At 48.1% G+C, this 19,870-nt stretch overlaps 1 protein-coding gene across 3 annotated transcripts; it reads right to left on the minus strand.

Annotated features, from left to right (window-relative positions):
- Nucleotides 1-6,954: 6,954 nt before the first annotated feature.
- On the minus strand, nt 6,955-19,234 carry LOC142921697 (uncharacterized). Of its 3 annotated transcripts, none has more exons than XM_076063008.1 (8): nt 19,037-19,234; nt 15,861-16,001; nt 15,640-15,717; nt 14,789-14,881; nt 14,501-14,606; nt 13,041-13,207; nt 11,904-12,155; nt 6,955-7,739 (listed from the first exon to the last, which is right to left on the minus strand). In XM_076063008.1, exons 2-8 carry the CDS (start codon nt 15,949-15,951, stop codon nt 7,552-7,554), a joined length of 975 nt encoding a protein of 324 aa, XP_075919123.1. In that variant the 5' UTR covers nt 15,952-16,001; nt 19,037-19,234; the 3' UTR covers nt 6,955-7,551. The 3 variants fall into 3 exon arrangements, with proteins under 3 accessions (XP_075919123.1, XP_075919122.1, XP_075919124.1); XM_076063007.1 differs by having other exon boundaries at nt 15,628-15,717; XM_076063009.1 differs by lacking the exon at nt 15,640-15,717.
- Between the last annotated feature and the right edge of the window lie 636 nt (nt 19,235-19,870).

A 19,870-nucleotide genomic window follows, 5' to 3' on the forward strand; every position in this document is an offset into this window, starting at 1 on the left:
AGAGAAACCCTTCAAGTGCAGTGTGTGTGGGAAGACATTTTCAGATTCATCTATTCTTAAAAAACACCAGAGAACACACACGGGAGAGAAACCCTTCAGGTGCAGTGTGTGTGGGATGGCATTTTCACGGTCATCTGCTCTTAAAACACACCAGAGAACACACACGGGAGAGAAACCCTTCAGGTGCAGTGTGTGTGGGAAGGCATTTCCAGATTCATTTAATCTTCAAAGGCACTAGAGAACACACACGGGAGAGAAACCCTTCAAGTGCAGTGTGTGTGTGAAGGCATTTTCACAGTCATCTGCTCTTAAAAAACACCAGAGAACACACACGGGAGAGAAACCCTACAGGTGCAGTGTGTGTGGGAAGACATTTTCAGATTCATCTGCTCTTAAAAAACACCACAGAACACACACGGGAGAGAAACCCTTCAAGTGCAGTGTGTGTGGGAAGGCATTTCCAGATTCATATCATATTAAAACACACCAGAGAATGCACGCAGGAGAGAAACCCTTCAAGTGCAGTGTGTGCGGGAAGGCATTTGCACATTCATCAAATCTTCAAGTACACCAGAGTACACACATGGGAGAGAAACCCTTCAAGTGCAGTGTGTGCGGGAAGTCATTTGCACATTCATCAAATCTTCAAGTACACCAGAGAACACAGAAGCATCAGAAGATCCACAAGGAGTGTAGTCTGAAATCAGCTTGTGAAAGTCAAAGTGCCACCATGAGCCCATCCCTCATGAAACACGAACCAGAAGAAAATCCCAGCTTGGACACTTTTAAAGTTATCGAGGTGAAATATGAAGAAGTGATGGTGAAGAGGGAAGAAGTGATGAGTGAAGAAGTGAAGGTGAAATGTGAAGAAGTGATGGTGAAGAGGGAAGAAGTGAAGGTAAAATGTGAAGATGAAGATTCAACTCCAAAATGGGACCTTCATATCGATGGAGGCAACGTGAAGCAGGAGGAGAATTCTGACTGTGAGGCAGAGCGAGGCAACTCCCAGCAGTTTGTGGCAGTGGAGGTGTGGGTGGACTTCCTAGACAATACAAAGTCAAGTGGAGACCCGGTAGATGTGTAAGCCAGAGACGATGTTGCTACAATAGGTGCACCTTTGTCACAGGCCTTTAATGACAAGAACGTGAAGTTGAACACTCAGCTCCTAGGTTCAACCTGCAGAGTAAGAACGGCCAGTCTTTGTGGACCTGTGGGTTGGGTCAATCTCTGACCAGGAGCGAGAGCCAATAAGCTCCCAAGCATTCACGATGTTCTCATGATAATTGCTTTTACGCGGTGCTCGCTTAATCGCCTCGGCATCTCGGAGTTTCGTATCTCGTCTGAGACGCTCGAAGAGCTTCCCCAAATAGCAGCTGCCCCTGTGTGGCACCGGGTGGTGGCCCTGCACCGGCCTGCATGTGGACAAGAGCCTGTCAGTAGGGGGCAATGATTGATGCGTCATCTAGGTTGTGTAGTTTGTCGGCAATCTTGATTCGAAGCTTTCGTGACTGCAGGAATCCATACTCTCTCGTTATTTCGGTAAAGTCATCACGTGGGTAGAAACATAACAGATAACGGCGTTTAGATCACAACACAAGCAATCGTCATCAGGTGGGACAACCACAGCAAGAAGAAGACGCTGAAGTAGGCGCCTACTTCAGCAGTTTTGTCTTCTTGCTGCTGTGGTTGTCCCACCTGATGACGATTGCTTGTGTTACGATCTAAACTCCGTGATCTATTATTTGTAGCTAATGTTTAGAATTTGCTACATTTTGACCCAGACGCCAGCATGCAATGGCCTCGTTTTGAATGACACTGCAATAGTTTGTTGTACATACACTGTTAAGCAGGAGTTGCGTATTTTTAAAATAGCTTCTTGTTAATACGATGTAACCTGATGCAGTATATTTCACTGCAGTAATTCAATTTTGTTAATATGCCTGTCAATAATTACGAATGAATACTTGTCTGTGCGTATTTTAAATGTTATTCTTTTATAAGGTGATGTTGATATCGAAAACTGACACATAGCTGGCATGCCATAAATAGGAAATTAACTCTGCTTATTCGAATCAATGTATTCATATATGTTGATAAACTGTTTCAAGCAGATTTTGTCTCTTAACGGCGACTACAGGGACCACGTGATTGTTTAAAAATGTCTTTGATTATAACTATAATTGCCTACAATTCGTCATGTGTAGCTTATTTAGACTACAATTTATTCACTACCCAAAATGTATTTACTTGAAAACATAGAGCTGATATTTGTAAGCAGTCTTTTTTATTTATACGTTTGAAAAAATATATTTGCACAAATTGAACTTGTTCAGATACAAGGTGAATTCACAAGGCTTTGTAAAAAATCCAATATTTCAGAATTTTGCCTTAACGGAGAATATTTTAAAAAATGTTGGTAACAATAAAGATTCAGAAATATATATTGTGCCGTGTCTACAATTTTATTGTAAAGTGGAATTGGTAAAAAAAAAATGTATTTGTACACGTATAGGCGTTGTGGTCCATAAGTCTGGTGACACAGAGGAATTGTGGTCCATAAGTCTGGTGACACAGAGGCATTGTGGTCCATAAGTCTGGTGACACACAAGTTTCATTTATTAGGTATAGCCCTGTGAGCCATGCGGCTCATAAGTCGGGTGCAACCGCAACAAACATAAGTCTGGTGACACAGAGGCGTTGTGGTCCATAAGTCTGGTGACAGAGGCGTTGTGGTCCATAAGTCTGGTGACACAGAGACGTTGTGGTCCATAAGTCTGGTGACACAGAGGCGTTGTGGTCCATAAGTCTGGTGACACAGAGGCGTTGTGGTCCATAAGTCTGGTGACACAGAGGCGTTGTGGTCCATAAGTCTGGTGACACAGAGGCGTTGTGGTCCATAAGTCTGGTGACACAGAGGCGTTGAGGTCCATAAGTCTGGTGACAGAGGCGTTGTGGTCCATAATTCTATGGGCTGTGTTGAGTCTATGGCAGTGTTGAGTCCATGGGTAGTGCTGAATCTATGGGCAGTGTTGATTCTATGGGCAATGTTGAGTCTATGGTAGTGTTGAGTCTATGGTAGTGTTGAGTCTGTGGGTGGTAGTGTTGAGTCTATGGGTGGTAGTGTTGAGTCTATGGTAGTGTTGTGTCTATGGTAGTGTTGAGTCTATGGGTGGTAGTGTTGTGTCTATGGTAGTGTTGAGTCTATGGGTAGTGTTGAGTCTATGGTAGTGTTGAGTCTATGGTAGTGTTGAGTCTATGGGTGGTAGTGTTGTGTCTATGGTAGTGTTGAGTCTACAGTGAAGGAAAAAAGTATTTGATCCCCTGCTGATTTTGTACGTTTGCCCCATGACAAAGAAATGATCAGTCTATAATTTTAATGGTAGGTTTATTTGAACAGTAAGAGACAGAATAACAACAAAATCCAGAAAAACGCTTCGCTACGTGGCCACGAGTGACGGTGAAATATGAAGAAGGGGCGACCCTGAAGCGTGAAGGTCAGGAATCTTCTCCGGGTGCTCCTCCTCCCACGTTTGCAGGCGCCTATCACCGTCATCACAGCATCCCAATGGCAGTATTCTCGACACGAATATCTCGAGACTCAAGGAGGCTATTCTGGACAAATTCATTCGCGGTATTCTTATTATTGTAATCCTCATGTGTGTATGTTGAACTTCTTTCGCACAGTACGTAGCAAACCTTGCTATACATCCTAAATAGAAGAGTCATCCTATGCAGAGGCCGGTGCCTGCCAATAAATGTATAATTTCCACCCTCAAGCTCAGATGAGAGCCGTCAAATGTATATTTGACAATGGTGACACTTTGATTTGTGTTTCTGGATAAGGTTAACATATAGGTTGCATTTTGCATTCAAACAGATGATTATACAGGAATACAGCTTCTGACCTTCAAGTGTGCATAACGTTCATTTTATTTAAGCCGAGATGCCATTCATTAATGTGAATGGAAATAAGCTCAAATATATGTTTTATGAAAGTATACCACATTGATGAAATGTATGGTGTGCATTATTGAAGGTCTGTGAACTTTCTAACAGTTTTCCCAGGAAGTGAAGAAACTTGTCAAGCATTTCTAAAACACTTTATATAAACAAGGTTAATGTTTTAATGGTATCTGTGAAAGCAGAGGATGGAGCTCTTTTTTCATCAGCGGAGTACGGTGCCCACACTCCTCTTACACAGCAACTCTTTGAGTTATGGATCACGCAGAGATCGTAAAACTCTGCACGCCCGACTTGCAGGGCAGCACTGTGGTGTCTGTAAGAGCATTCATTTTGATCTATGCACGTAGTCTTCAGTCTCGGTGGTGCTTTCCTGGGTAAATATTCTAATGAAATATGGATGATGAACGTTAGCAACTGCTCAATCTGCTGTGTGTGTATATTTACATTTCTGCTCTAATTTGATGCGTGAGAAGGGGAGATCCATTTTTCACTTAATGGGAACCAGTCTTCCCGAAAAAAGACTGCAGTATAGTGGTTGTACAAATATACTTACAGCTTTGTTGAACAGCACCACTCACCTTCATTACAGTGGAGATAACCCATGTATATCAGTTCACCAACATTGATCTGTTGTTCACACATTACTAAGGTTGTGGTTATGGTGGTGGAAACAGAAAAATGCATTTGTGGGGGCTACCGTCCCCCGCCATCACCGAATTGTCGGGGCCGTTGGCCCCCGACTCCCCCGTTAAATTCATACCACTACCACAACTGCAACACCCGTTGTATGATTATGCCCGTGGGTACCCGTGTACCTCACGGCGCAGCTCTACTCACGCAGTAACCACCGCCAGCAGCATCGCGTGCTTGAATTGTGTAATCTTGTTTCATTTACCTTCGCAGCCGGTCGGAAGCAACTAATTAGGCCACGCTGCGCAATTCCCGCTCACCAATTGATCTCTACACGCTACACGCGCGGCGCGTGCCGTGAGCGCCGCTGCTCCTGCACGTCCCCGTACTGGCGCGGGCGAAGTGCAACCAGTACCACACAATGCAGAGGCTCACCACACCACGCACGAGTGCATTTAATGATCGAAGGACCCGTACTTTAATTCCCAGGGCGATAGCACGTTGCTGCTGCCCCGGCATGCGCGTCAAGCCCCGAGTGGACTCACCCGTGCGAGCGTAAACACATGGGTAAAATTACTCACTCACGCGCAAACAAAAGAATCACCGCGGGCAGACTCGCCACACCACACACCGCCCCTCCGTACTCACAGAAACAACACAATACGGTTTATACCCTACGGACGGTTTATTCCCCACGAATAAACGAACTAGACTGTGCGTGTCAGTACGGACCAGCAGGACAGGTCTAACCTATCTCGCTACTGCCTGATACTTAATCGACCTGTCTGCCCTCTATTTTCTCTCCCCGTGCTTCCCCAAAGCGTCCCTTTTTATCCTCCTTTCAAAGCCCTCGCACCGCCCATCCGCGGTGCATCACGGGTCAGGCCGTTAATCTGCGGTGCATCATGGGTAGGGCCGTTAATTCGCGGTGCATCATAGGTAGGGCCGTTAATCCACGGTGCATCATGGGTAGAGACGCTAACCCGCGGTGCACCATGGGTAGAGACGCTTAACCCGCGCTGCCCCGCTCCCCACCTGTCTGCTGGTCCGCGTGTGTCCTAGGCATCTCCTCACTGCAGTTCTCAGCGAGTTCTCCGTGGTAGGTGAGTGAGTGGGTAGGTGAGTGAGTGGGTAGGTAGGTGAGTGGGTGGGTAGATGAATGGGTGGGTAGGTGAGTGAGTGGGCGAATGACTGGATGGGTAGATGAGTGGGTGGGTTGGTAGGTGAGTAGGTGGGTAGGTGAGTGGGTGGGTAGGTGAGTGGGTGGGTAGGTGAGTGAGTGGGCGAATGACTGGATGGGTAGATGAGTGGGTGGGTGGGTAGGTGAGTGGGCGAATGACTGAATGAGTAGATGAGTGGCTGGGTAGGTGAGTGGGTAAGTGAGTGAAAGGGTGGGTGAATCGGTTGGTGGGTGAGTGGGAGGGTGGGTGTGGATGTGTACTGTGATGCATCTGCCAATTGTCTCAAGTCAGTCAACCCATGGCATCTGGGTCTGTCCCGGGACCTGTCAGCGAACTTGGCCTAAGCTCCGTGGTGATCTCACGGGTGGTCGGGGCATTTAAACTGGAGCATGATGTGTTTATTTTGCTCCCCATAGAATGTGGAGATTTTACGTGGTAACAACTTCTTTAAACACCACCGAGGCGTCGTTAAGCGTCTCTTTCAAACCGTGATAGTTTGCGAACGGTAGTTTCCCTTATCTCCAGATATATAAAAGGCAAAGTTGTGATTATGTGTGTCTGTTCAAAATGTTTAGCGTACTTCCCGACATGCAACAAACTTTAAATTTGCCATGTGGGTACTTTCCAGACTGTACACTGTGCAAACATTATAAAAATACACTTTTAGCTTCTATTTTAGGGGGGGGGGGGGAGCTCAATAATGCATTTATTTTTTGCACGGCAAGTGAGCTGTGACATCAAATCTGTCACGTGACCCGCGCACGTGGAAGCGTAACGCATTGTAGTGTAGCGGTTAGCGTTGTCTGTGTGTGTCTGTGTGTGTGTCTGTGTGTGTCTGTGTGTGTGTCTGTGTGTGTGTCTGTGTGTGTGTCTGTGTGTGTCTGTGTGTGTGTCTGTGTGTCTGTGTGTGGCTGTGTGTGTGTCTGTGTGTGTCTGTGTGTGGGGGGGGGAGCGGTAGTGTAGTGGTTAGCGCTACGCTGCGCTACGAACCCGGCGACCCGAGTTCGATTCCCGCTCACGGCCACCACCGGTGACGATTATTTCAACCGGTCCTGGGCCTCCCCTAGGTCGACTCAGCCTCAAACGTGTAAATGTTGTGGTGTGAACATCGGGAGACAAAGGTGGCCGGACGTGGTGAATCCAAGTCCCGGGTGAAGCCGGGTAGTTAAAGCTCGTGCTGTTATATTCACAATCAGATGTTTTTATTTCGACTCGAGGAAAATCGGTGAAATCGGAAGCCAACGATAGGCCCCAGTTGTGGGCCCTTCTGAACCTGGTAACAAAATAATATTCTTAATCAGTGATGTCCTCACCTAAGCGTGTGAGACGAGACGGACGCACAAGACTCTAGTCTCCCGTTGCTGTACATCACTCACAGAGCACCACAGCGCCCCCCCCCCCCCACCAGATCCACAACAGCGTTCGCCCCGCAAGACTAAGGCAGCTTCTCCCTGCCTCAGCTGGACCATCAACAACGGCAACATTTGTGTCAACAACAGCAGCAACAGCTAACTTGGCGCCTTTATCATTATGTCTTCAGCACGGCAGCAGCAGCAGCATGGAACAACTTCAGGGCATGACTCAGTCGCAACTCGCGTTTAAAATCGTCACGCAAGACGGCTCTCCGCGAGACGTCGCGGGCACACGGCGCGTCACTTTTCTCCCCCAATAAAACTCGGACAACGTAAATGCGTGGAAACGAGAAACGATGTCGGAACGCAACGGGGCATCGCAAATCGTAAAGATTTTTGCGAGAGCGAGAAAGAAAAGCTTCCTTCTAGACGTCGCCGCCGCGCGCCAACGACGGCACCAGCGTGAGCAGAAGCGCCGTGGCCCAAGCGGCACCGGGGCAGCAAGACGCCTTGCTGGTGGCAGACGCCCGCCCCGCTGACGTCGTCGCCGCCGCTGACGTCGTCGCTGATGACGTCGTCGCCGCTGATGACGTCGCTGATGATGTCGTTGCCGCTGCAAAGGGGCAAGCGGAGAAACGAGACGTCAGTCGCCATCGCTATGATGAGAGCAATGTACGAGTACCGGGGGGCCTCTTACAACCCTCCGCCTCCTCCTCCATCTCCACCACCACCAACACCACCAACATCACCACCAACACCACCACCAACACCACCACCAACACCACCACCAACACCACCAACACCAACACCACCACCAACACCACCAACACCACCACCACCAACACCACCAACACCACTAACACCACCAACACCACTAACACCAACACCACCACCACCAACACCACCAACATCACCATCACCAACACCACCACCAACACCACTAACACCACCACCACCAACACCACCAACACCACCGCCACCATCTCCACCACCACCAACACCACCACCTCCTAGGAGATGGAAGATTTGTTGGAGGTTGTTGATAGTTGAGACTGAAACCTCTTCCTCACTTGTTCACTCTGCCACTCACCCAATCATTCAGAGAGACGATCCATAACACTACGTTTAAAGCTATTTGGTAAATTAAAACGCCGACTGTCACATCATCGACGTTGGGTGCCCGATTGTAACTCCTCTGCGGTGAGCGGTGGACCACCACCAACACCCGAGTGTCAACAACGCTCTTTGCCAAAACAGCAAACCCCTGCCTAGAGTTGCGATGCTGAGAATCTTTTTTATTTTCAAAGCGTTCTTTTATCTCCGTTTGACCGGAACTTTGTTGACTGCCCTCGATGTGTGCACCTCCGTGAGTCTATGGGAGCCTTTAACATTGAAGTCTATGGGACCCTTTAACAGTGAAGTCTATGGGAGCCTTTAACAGTGAAGTCTATGGGAGCCTTTAACAGTGAAGTCTATGGGAGCCTTTAACAGTGAAGTCTATGGGAGCCTTTAACAGTGAAGTCTATGGGAGCCTTTAACAGTGAAGTCTATGGGAGCCTTTAACAGTGAAGTCTATGGGAGCCTTTAACAGTGAAGTCTATGGGAGCCTTTAACATTGAAGTCTATGGGAGCCTTTAACATTGAAGTCTATGGGAGCCTTTAACAGTGAAGTCTATGGGAGCCTTTAACAGTGAAGTCTATGGCAGCCTTTAACATTGAAGTCTATGGGAGCCTTTAACATTGAAGTCTATGGGAGCCTTTAACATTGAAGTCTATGGGAGCCTTTAACAGTGAAGTCTATGGGAGCCTTTAACAGTGAAGTCTATGGGAGCCTTTAACAGTGAAGTCTATGGGAGCCTTTAACAGTGAAGTCTATGGGAGCCTTTAACATTGAAGTCTGTGGGAGCCTTTAACATTGAAGTCTGTGGGAGCCTTTAACATTGAAGTCTGTGGGAGCCTTTAACATTGAAGTCTGTGGGAGCCTTTAACATTGAAGTCTGTGGGAGCCTTTAACATTGAAGTCTGTGGGAGCCTTTAACATTGAAGTCTGTGGGAGCCTTTAACACTGAAGTCTGTGGGAGCCTTTAACATTGAAGTCTGTGGGAGCCTTTAACAGTGAAGTCTATGGGAGCCTTTAACAGTGAAGTCTATGGGAGCCTTTAACAGTGAAGTCTATGGGAGCCTTTAACAGTGAAGTCTATGGGAGCCTTTAACAGTGAAGTCTATGGGAGCCTTTAACATTGAAGTCTATGGGAGCCTTTAACATTGAAGTCTATGGGAGCCTTTAACATTGAAGTCTATGGGAGCCTTTAACATTGAAGTCTATGGGAGCCTTTAACATTGAAGTCTATGGGAGCCTTTAACATTGAAGTCTGTGGGAGCCTTTAACATTGAAGTCTGTGGGAGCCTTTAACATTGAAGTCTGTGGGAGCCTTTAACATTGAAGTCTGTGGGAGCCTTTAACATTGAAGTCTGTGGGAGCCTTTAACATTGAAGTCTGTGGGAGCCTTTAACATTGAAGTCTATGGGAGCCTGTAACATTGAAGACTATGGGAGCCTTTAACATTGAAGTCTATCGGAGCCTTTAACATTGAAGTCTATCGGAGCCTTTAACATTGAAGTCTATGGGAGCCTTTAACATTGAAGTCTATGGGAGCCTTTAACATTGAAGTCTGTGGGAGCCTTTAAAATTGATGACTGTGGGAGCCTTTAACATTGAAGTCTGTGGGAGCCTTTAACAGTGAAGTCTATGGGAGCCTTTAACATTGAAGTCTATGGGAGCCTTTAACAGTGAAGTCTATGGGAGCCTTTAACATTGAAGTCTATGGGAGCCTTTAACATTGAAGTCTATGGGAGCCTTTAACATTGAAGTCTGTGGGAGCCTTTAACATTGAAGTCTGTGGGAGCCTTTAACATTGAAGTCTGTGGGAGCCTTTAACATTGAAGTCTGTGGGAGCCTTTAACATTGAAGTCTGTGGGAGCCTTTAACATTGAAGTCTATCGGAGCCTTTAACATTGAAGTCTATCGGAGCCTTTAACATTGAAGTCTATCGGAGCCTTTAACATTGAAGTCTATGGGAGCCTTTAACATTGAAGTCTATGGGAGCCTTTAACATTGAAGTCTGTGGGAGCCTTTAAAATTGATGTCTGTGGGAGCCTTTAACATTGAAGTCTGTGGGAGCCTTTAACAGTGAAGTCTATGGGAGCCTTTAACATTGAAGTCTATGGGAGCCTTTAACATTGAAGTCTATGGGAGCCTTTAACATTGAAGTCTATGGGAGCCTTTAACATTGAAGTCTATGGGAGCCTTTAACATTGAAGTCTGTGGGAGCCTTTAACATTGAAGTCTGTGGGAGCCTTTAACATTGAAGTCTGTGGGAGCCTTTAACATTGAAGTCTGTGGGATCCTTTAACATTGAAGTCTGTGGGAGCCTTTAACATTGAAGTCTGTGGGAGCCTTTAACATTGAAGTCTATGGGAGCCTGTAACATTGAAGACTATGGGAGCCTTTAACATTGAAGTCTATCGGAGCCTTTAACATTGAAGTCTATGGGAGCCTTTAACATTGAAGTCTATGGGAGCCTTTAACATTGAAGTCTGTGGGAGCCTTTAAAATTGATGTCTGTGGGAGCCTTTAACATTGAAGTCTGTGGGAGCCTTTAACAGTGAAGTCTATGGGAGCCTTTAACAGTGAAGTCTATGGGAGCCTTTAACAGTGCAGTCTATGGGAGCCTTTAACAGTGAAGTCTATGGGAGCCTTTAACAGTGAAGTCTATGGGAGCCTTTAACAGTGAAGCCTATGGGAGCCTTTAACAGTGAAGTCTATGGGAGCCTTTAACAGTGAAGTCTATGGGAGCCTTTAACAGCGAAGTCTATGGGAGCCTTTAACATTGAAGTATATGGGAGCCTTTAACATTGAAGCCTATGGGAGCCTTTAATATTGAAGTATATGGGAGCCTTTAACATTGAAGTCTATGGGAGCCTTTAACATTGAAGTCTATGGGAGCCTTTAACAGTGAAGTCTATGGGAGCCTTTAACAGTGAAGTCTATGGGAGCCTTTAACAGTGAAGTCTATGGGAGCCTTTAACAGTGAAGTCTATGGGAGCCTTTAACAGTGAAGTCTATGGGAGCCTTTAACAGTGAAGTCTATGGGAGCCTTTAACATTGAAGTCTATGGGAGCCTTTAACATTGAAGTCTATGGGAGCCTTTAACATTGAAGTCTATGGGAGCCTTTAACATTGAAGTCTATGGGATCCTTTAACATTGAAGTCTATGGGAGCCTTTAACATTGAAGTCTGTGGGAGCCTTTAACATTGAAGTCTGTGGGAGCCTTTAACATTGAAGTCTGTGGGAGCCTTTAACATTGAAGTCTGTGGGAGCCTTTAACATTGAAGTCTGTGGGAGCCTTTAACATTAAAGTCTGTGGGAGCCTTTAACAGTGAAGTCTATGGGAGCCTTTAACAGTGAAGTCTATGGGAGCCTTTAACAGTGAAGTCTATGGGAGCCTTTAACAGTGAAGTCTATGGGAGCCTTTAACAGTGAAGTCTATGGGAGCCTTTAACATTGAAGTCTATGGGAGCCTTTAACATTGAATCCAAGCATGAATGGAGCAAGCACTTGGGAACCCGAGCAGCCAATGGAGATTCACGGGGTGGCCAGAAACCCAGTTTTTTTAAAACCCAGGACTTTCCGCGCCGCCGACCTCATTGGGCTGACCACGGCCATTTGCATCGTCAGGGTGGACAGACGATCCAAGCCGCCGCCCTCCCGCGTACCTGGCGAGGTAGCTAACAGCTCGTCGTCGTCATCCTCGCCATCGTCAGCACCGCCGTCACGGCCGCTACCGGCGTTGGGGGCCGATGGCGAGGACGTAGAGGCCTCCTTGCCATCGTCCTGGCCCTCCTCCTCGTCCTCCTCGTCCTCCTCCTCGTCCTCCTTGTCCTCGTCCTCCTCCTCGTCCTCCTCCTCGTCCTCCTCCTCGTCCCCCTCCTCCTCCTCCTCGTCCTCCTCCTCACCGTCCGACGCCACTGTGGGGGTGGTTGTGGGGGTGATGGTGGTGGTAGTTAATGGTGGTGGTGGTGGCGGCGGCGGGTGTAGCGGTCTACGCCGTGCTACGCCGCGCTACGAACCCGGCCGAACCCAAGTTCGATTCCCGCTCACGGCCACCAACACGCGGTGATGATTATCTGAACCCGTCTTGGGTCTCCCCTAGGTCGACTCGGCCTCAAACGAGCACCCGGCGCGGTGTGTGGCGAACATCGCCAGCACCGGGGAGACAAAGGCGGTCGGGCGTGGCGCTGGCCACCCACCCCCTCGTGCGCCGTGCCGGCCTTCACAGGTGCTACTTGCTAACAGCGCTTGCCCCTGCGGCCTGTTGAGGCTACACCAGACGTGGGCAATGTACGGCCCCCGGGCCTTCTAGGGCCCGTTGGGCTTTTTAATCTGGCCCGCCGAACTTGTCCAAATATTATTATTATTAAATTAAATTTTACCTTTCTCCTGTAATGCCCCCATTTCCCCATTAGACGGCGCTGTTTTCACGATGTTTGATCAGTCACGTTACGACATATTTTTGTATTGTTCAGATTCGTGCAATTTGTTAAATTGCCTTGCAAATAAATGCTTTGCTACCTGTTAAAGGCCAAATCCTTTCACGTAATGATTTTTAACACGCCATTTATATTTAGTTCACACAAACACTCCATCCATCTGTTCCTGGCCCGGCCCCTCTGTCAAATTTTAGAACGCACTGTGGCTCGCGAGTCAAAACATTTGCCTACCCCTGGGCTACACGGTGGGGGATCTTCGTCTTCGATGGCGGCGGTTGCGGTGCGGCAGCGGTTAACGGCTCGGCGCCGGATCGGAGAGGAATTCCGGCCGGCGGGTTTGTTGCCGGCGGCGACTTTGCTCACCTTCCACGGAGAGGTGCGCCCGCAGCTGGCCGGTGTTCAGGTTGTTGATGGCGAAGCAGGTGTAAGTGTTCGAGTCCTCGCGCCGCAAGTCCACGATGTGAAGGGTGCCATTCTCGAAGATCTGGAAGCGCTCGCCCTCAACATTCAAGCTCTGGTAGTTCCTGAACCTGGCGGTGCGCGGGAAGGCGTGGGGGGCGTGGGGGGCGTGGGGGGCGTGAACCGTTGAGGTTTGACGGCGATGCCGTCGGGGGATTTGAGATCCGGGGTCGGCTGCTTCGCGAGACGCGGAGGCGAACGTCCCGGGGGACGTTGGGGCGGCGAGGTTCACGCGGCCCTCCGCCGCGTTGAGTGCCCCTCTCTCGCTCTCTCGCTCTGAGCCACGTCTGCGTGGCGGCCATCGACAGTCGCCCTACCCCGCCCCCGCGCGCGCGAAATTATAAATGTTAGCCTATGGGAGCCTTTAACATTGAAGCCTATGCGAGCCTTTGACATTGAAGTCTATGGGAGCCTTTGACATTGAAGTCTATGGGAGCCTTTAACAGTGAAGTCTATGGGAGCCTTTAACATTGAAGTCTATGGGAGCCTTTAACATTGAAGCCTATGGGAGCCTTTAACATTGAAGTCTATGGGAGCCTTTGACATTGAAGTCTATGGGAGCCTTTGACATTGAAGTCTATGGGAGCCTTTAACAGTGAAGTCTATGGGAGCCTTTAACATTGAAGTCTATGGAAGCCTTTAACATTGAAGTCTATGGGAGCCTTTAACATTGAAGCATATGGGAGCCTTTAACATTGATGCCTATGGGAGCCTTTAACATTGAAGTCTATGGGAGCCTTTAACATTGAAGTCTATGGGAGCCTTTAACATTGAAGTCTGTGGGAGCCTTTAACATTGAAGTCTATGGGAGCCTTTAACATTGAAGTCTATGGGTGCCTTTAACATTGAAGTCTATGGGAGCCTTTAACATTGAAGTCTATGGGAGCCTTTAACAGTGAAGTCTATGGGAGCCTTTAGCATTGAAGTCTATGGGAGTGTTCTATGTTGAACTTCTTTCGCTCCGTACGTGGCCAGCCATGCAAACCCGCTGGCGGCATTCCAAAACAGACTCGGCTCTCGTGCCTCTGATTAGCACGGTTGGCCACATAGGGTGCGAAAGAAGTTCAGGGCACGTACACATACAGAGAGACCCACAGACACCCAGATCCACGGAGGCACAGATTAGCACGGTTGGCCACGTAGGGTGCGAAAGAAGTTCAGGGCACGTACAGCCCTCGCGACAGGGAGCTTCGAGGCGCGTCGTCAGGGCCGTCGTTTGCGACATGGCCGGGTAGCTTCTGAAAAACAGCTGCACGGCTCGGTGGGCATCAGGCGGTGAAATAAACAAAAAGAGTCTCCAGCGAGCGGAGAGCGAGAGGAGAGGCGGAGAGGGACGGACGCTCAGGCGCGGCGTTCGGTCTCACCACAGGATGGTGGCGGGCGGCCACACCGAGCACTCCATGTACACCGCCTCTCCCTCTCTCGCCCTGTACATCCTGTCTTGCTCCGACAGCATCGACGGGGGGTTGGCTGTGTGAGGCGGTGGTGGGGGGGGGGGGCAGAGACAGCGAGCGGGCAGAGGTCGCTCCCGAGGGTGGGGGGGGGGGGGGTCGCTCCGGGCCGAGCAAGTACTTGCAGTGTTGCACCTTAACAAACTGCGTACTCAACTGGGCCCTGTACGTGTGTGTGTATGTGATGTCGCAACCGTGCACCTTTCCGTCGTGTTTCCGGAGGTTGCTGCTTTGCTGCATACACCTGATGTGAGCTTCTTTGGTACCGTATGTGGCCAGAGATGATAACCGCAGCTGCGGGCGAAAATACAGCAGAGTGTTAGTAGGGTCTCTGTGTGAGTAGTGTGTGGGTCTCTGTGTGAGTAGTGTGTGGGTCTCTGTGTGAGTAGTATGTGGGTCTCTGTGTGAGTAGTGTGTGGGTCTCTGTGTGAGTAGTGTGTGGGTCTCTGTGTGAGTAGTATGTGGGTCTCTGTGTGAGTAGTGTGTGGGTCTCTGTGTGAGTAGTGTGTGGATCTCTGTGTGAGTAGTGTGTGGGTCTCTGTGTGAGTAGTCTGTGGGTCTCTGTGTGAGTAGTGTGTGGGTCTCTGTGTGAGTAGTGTGTGGGTCTCTGTGTGAGTAGTCTGTGGGTCTCTGTGTGAGTAGTCTATGGGTATCTCTGTGAGTAGTGTGTGGGTCTCTGTGTGAGTAGTCTGTGGGTCTCTGTGTGAGTAGTGTGTGGGTCTCTGTGTGAGTAGTCTGTGGGTCTCTCTGTTAGTAGTGCGTGGGTCTCTGTGTGAGTAGTCTGTGGGTCTCTGTGTGAGTAGACTGTGGGTCTCTGTGTGAGTAGTGTGTGGGTCTCTGTGTGAGTAGTGTGTGGGTCTCTGTGTGAGTAGTGTGTGGGTCTCTGTGTGTGAGTAGTGTGTGGTTCTCTCTGTGTGAGTAGTGTGTGGGTCTCTCTGTGTGAGTAGTGTGTGGGTCTCTGTGTGAGTAGTATTTGTGTCTCTGTGTGAGACCCACAGAAACCCACACACTACTCACACAGAGACCCACACACTACTCACACAGATACCCACAAGTGTTTCGAGTACTCGGCCCCGCTTGAACGTCGAAGTGCTTCGTTGAAGCCATCATTTGCAAGAGCCGGGGCGCTTCTGAAAAAAATAAGAGCCACGAAGCTCAGTGGGCATTGCCTGGTGAAGTCAAAAGTGTCGAGTTTAATCGATGGCCTTTAGTGGGAGTAGCTTTGAGAGGGGGCATCGTCTCAAGTGGGGTAGCGGCGCTGTTTGCTACTCACGGTCAAGCGGCAGGGCGAAGGGGTTGTGACGGTCGCCCAGCACAACGATCAGCAAGGCCACTAAACGGGTGGTGGTGTGGAAAGCCTCCATTGGGGGGGGGGGGGTGGCAGATGGTCGGCCTGGAGGCTTCCTTCACTTGGCTAGGAGGGGTGAAGGGGAGGGAGTAGGAGGAGCAGTGGAAATGATATTTATTTAGACTGCAAGAGGAGGAATCCAAAGCGCTACGAAGCTCTTTTTGTCACAGATGTCCAGCTGTGGCACTGGGTCAAAACATGACAACAAACACTAAACAAAAACACGGCGTGAGTGCAGAGTTACAGGAAGAGTAAACAAATCACTTTAAAAAAATCTATACTAATAAAAGTAACCAATGTTTAATGTTGCCACGTGAAGCACACCACCGTGCTACATAGCTCTTTTTAAGAAGAGACCTGGCCCACAAATAGTGGGCTGATATCAAGTGGACATTCAGGGCAAAATACTCTAAACGCGTGGCGTTTCGGAATGTGGAGGGGAAAAAACCGGAGGACTCGGGGAGAGAAATCCACGCGGCCGCGGGGCGCGAGAAACGTCAACTCCAAAGATACAGCAGGGAGTGTCAGGGTCGGTATCAAACCCCACGACCTCCTGTGCACCAGGTGACAACCATGCCGGGTTAAAGACCTCCTCCTTCACAAGGGACAATTGGATGCATGCCTAAGGCTCCCTCGTTGATGGACACGTTCCTCCTGCGTTGAGCAAAATGTTTAGGTTCTCATCGTTTCGCAGAGGCTGCATTTTTTGCCACCGCAGAAAACGAACGTTGGGGGAAACGCCTCCTCACATCGGACTCTTTGTTTTTTGTTCGCTAAAGTCACGTAGGTAAAAAAATCAATAAAATAAATAAATTTTAAAAACAACTCAATTAAAATCACGACGTTTCGGAGGCAGTAGCACAAGCTTCCGTCTTGAGGTGGAAACCATCACGGTAAAAATTGCTACATCAAGTGAAGAGAACTCTAAGCCAATTCTAGATTTAAAGCTTTCGTGACTGCAAGGATCCATACTCTTTGGTTCTATTCGGTAAAGTCACGTAGGTAAAAAATAAAACAACAAAAATCACGACGTTTCGGCCACAACACAAGCGGCCTTCATCAGGTGAAGGGATCAGGCTGTCTCGAGGGCAGCACTGGAGTGAAACACAGCCACGCTCAGACCGTGGACAGCTTAAAGGTCGCGGTCTGAGCATGGCTGTGTTTCACTCCAGCGCTGTCCTCGAGACAGCCTGATCCTTTCACCTGATGAAGGTCGCTTGTGTTGTGGCCGAAACGTCGTGATTTTTGTTTTATTTTTTACCTACGTGACTTTACCGAATAGAACCAAAGAGGAACTCTAAGACACCCGAGATTGTATACAGGTTAAGGGGGGGGAGAGACAAGAAGGGCCGTGGGGGGGGGCTAAGTTAAGCCGCCTTCTGTTATGCTGCAGGGGGTTGGGGACGGAGAGATGGCCGTGTGCAGGTTGAAGAGCATTACACACGTGAACCAGAGGCAGGAGGCAGTAGTTAAGCTGACAAACTGGTTGCCTTGCAGAGCATACTGCTGTAAACTATAAGGCTGCTAAAGTTTAACTTGGGTTTAACTTTATTTTTTTTACCTCCGCGACTTTACCGAAAATAAGCCAGAGTATGAATCCTTGCACATCACGAAAGCTTCAAATCTAGCGCCTCACATCGTGTTAGTTTGGCACCGATGTTCGTGCTGATTGTTTTAAACTAGATCAATAAAACAACATTGATTACACCCCCAGCTCAGGTTTTTTTTTCCCATCAATGAAACAGCCCCTGAAGTGAGAGCACCTTCCAGGATAGAAACCAACACTGCCGCACGTCTGTCCAAGAGCTGTGTAAAAAAACAATTGAGTTGAAAAAAATGTCAAGCCGACAGGGAAAGGGGCTCCTGGCAACTTTGACCGCCAGCCAGGTCGATGTATTGGTAATGAGAATGTGCAATTTGTTTTATCCTTGGAAACACGGACTATGAATAAAACGAGATATTCTTAGCTCTTTCGGTAAAGTCACGTTGAAGGGAAACAATAAAATAATAATATATATAAAACAATAAAAATTCTCACGACGTTTCGACCATAACACAAACGGTCGTCATCAGGTCGAATTGTCGTGAGAATTTTTATTGTTTTATATATTTTATTGTTTCCCTTCAACGTGACTTTACCGAAAGAGCTAAGAATATGAATTACTGCAGTCACGAAAGCTTTAAATCTAAATTTAAAACGAGATACTCGCAGAGTTTACGCTTCTGAATGTGCACTTGTTCAAGCGATTCACTCGGTCTAAGAGGCAGACGCACAGTAAATTATTGGGCGGCACTTTGTAAGCTCCTAAGGTAGACAAAGCGAGCTTGAACACGACGCGCTCGAGTGAAGTCTTTGAGCGACGCATAGTTCATAGTTCATTTATTTGGTATAGCCCTGTGAGCCATTCGGCTCTTGAATCGGGTGCAACCGCAACAAACAAAAAACATGAACAAGAAAACATCTTAAAGTGATTACGTGACTGTGCAAACAGAAAATACAGGAAAAAAATATCAAAATATTCCTGAAATAGCACCGTACACCAACGCTGTGTGCAAAAATCCCAGTGGGATGCAAGTCAAATAACAACAACAACCACAAGACAACTAAGATTAAAGCCATCAGTCTAACTCCGTACTACAATAAACAAAAACATGGCCAAAACAATTTTTTTCGAAATCACCAAAATAAAAGCCATAAATGCAATGTAACAGTGATCATAGGGAGTGTGACCGAATTTTTAACAATAAACTACATAAATAAATTATAACACCAAAATCTAGAGCCATAATTTAGGCCACTGAATAGCAGTGGCAGCTAGGGTTCTACAACTCCTCTAGAGCACATTGACACGCGTGCATTGCAAATAATTCAAGTTTAAAACACGCAGCAAAGATTCGTTACAAAGGCCTAGCGGCAGCCTTCACGCATCCTTTGGAAGCTTGCTAACCCACAACATAACCTAGAGACCATCTTCCAGGTCTCTATGGAGACCATCGCATGACAGCGGCATCTGTAGCCGGCCAAAGTGCCGCCTCGGCCGGCTGGGCAATCTAGCCGAGACCGGTGACACTCCCGGAATAGGCCTCAACGCGGCACTCACCAGCGCAACGCTGCGTAGGTGTCTGGGGAGGGGGTCTTAAGCTATATCCTCCTTCGTGGTGAGGTTATAAACAAAACAATGTCCTCGTGTGGTCGTGGTGGAGGAGGAGATTCGACGTTCCGTGCCTCGAATCACAGGCAGGCGACTCGGTGGGGCTGTTATCACGTGAGGCCTTAGCAGGGCGCTTTTATAAATCGTAGTGCGGATAGGCGAACACGCAGTGCGAGCGAGGCTCAGATTCTGTAGAACTGATAAACACTGCCCATAGACTCAGCACTGCCCATAGACTCAACACTGCCCATAGACTCAACACTGCACCATAGACTCAACACTGCCCATAGACTCAAGACTGCACCATAGACTCAGAACTGCACCATAGACTCAACACTGCCCATGGACTCAACACTGTCCATAGACTCAACACTGTCTATGGACAGTGGCCTAAAATATGGCTCTAGATTTTGGTGTTATAATTTATGTAGTTTATTGTTAAAAATTCGGTCACAGTCCCTATGATCACTGTTACACACAGTGTACACACATTGTGTACACACACGGTGTACACACACAGTGTACACACACACAGTGTATACACACAGTGTACATACACACATAGTGAACACACACACACAGTCTACACGCACAGTGTACACACACACAGTGTACACATACACACAGTGTACCCACACAGTGTACACACACACAGTGTACACACAGTGTGTATACACATATTGTATACACACAGTGTACACACACACACAATGTACACACAGTGTACACACAGACAGTGTACACACATACACAGTGTACACACACACACATACAGTGTATACA

The sequence above is a fragment of the Petromyzon marinus genome, unplaced genomic scaffold (genome assembly GCF_048934315.1).
Source record: "Petromyzon marinus isolate PM22_M1 ecotype Great Lakes invasive population unplaced genomic scaffold, UKy_Petmar_22M1.pri1.0 PM_G_Scaffold_85, whole genome shotgun sequence".
Taxonomy (NCBI): Eukaryota; Metazoa; Chordata; class Hyperoartia; order Petromyzontiformes; family Petromyzontidae; genus Petromyzon; species Petromyzon marinus.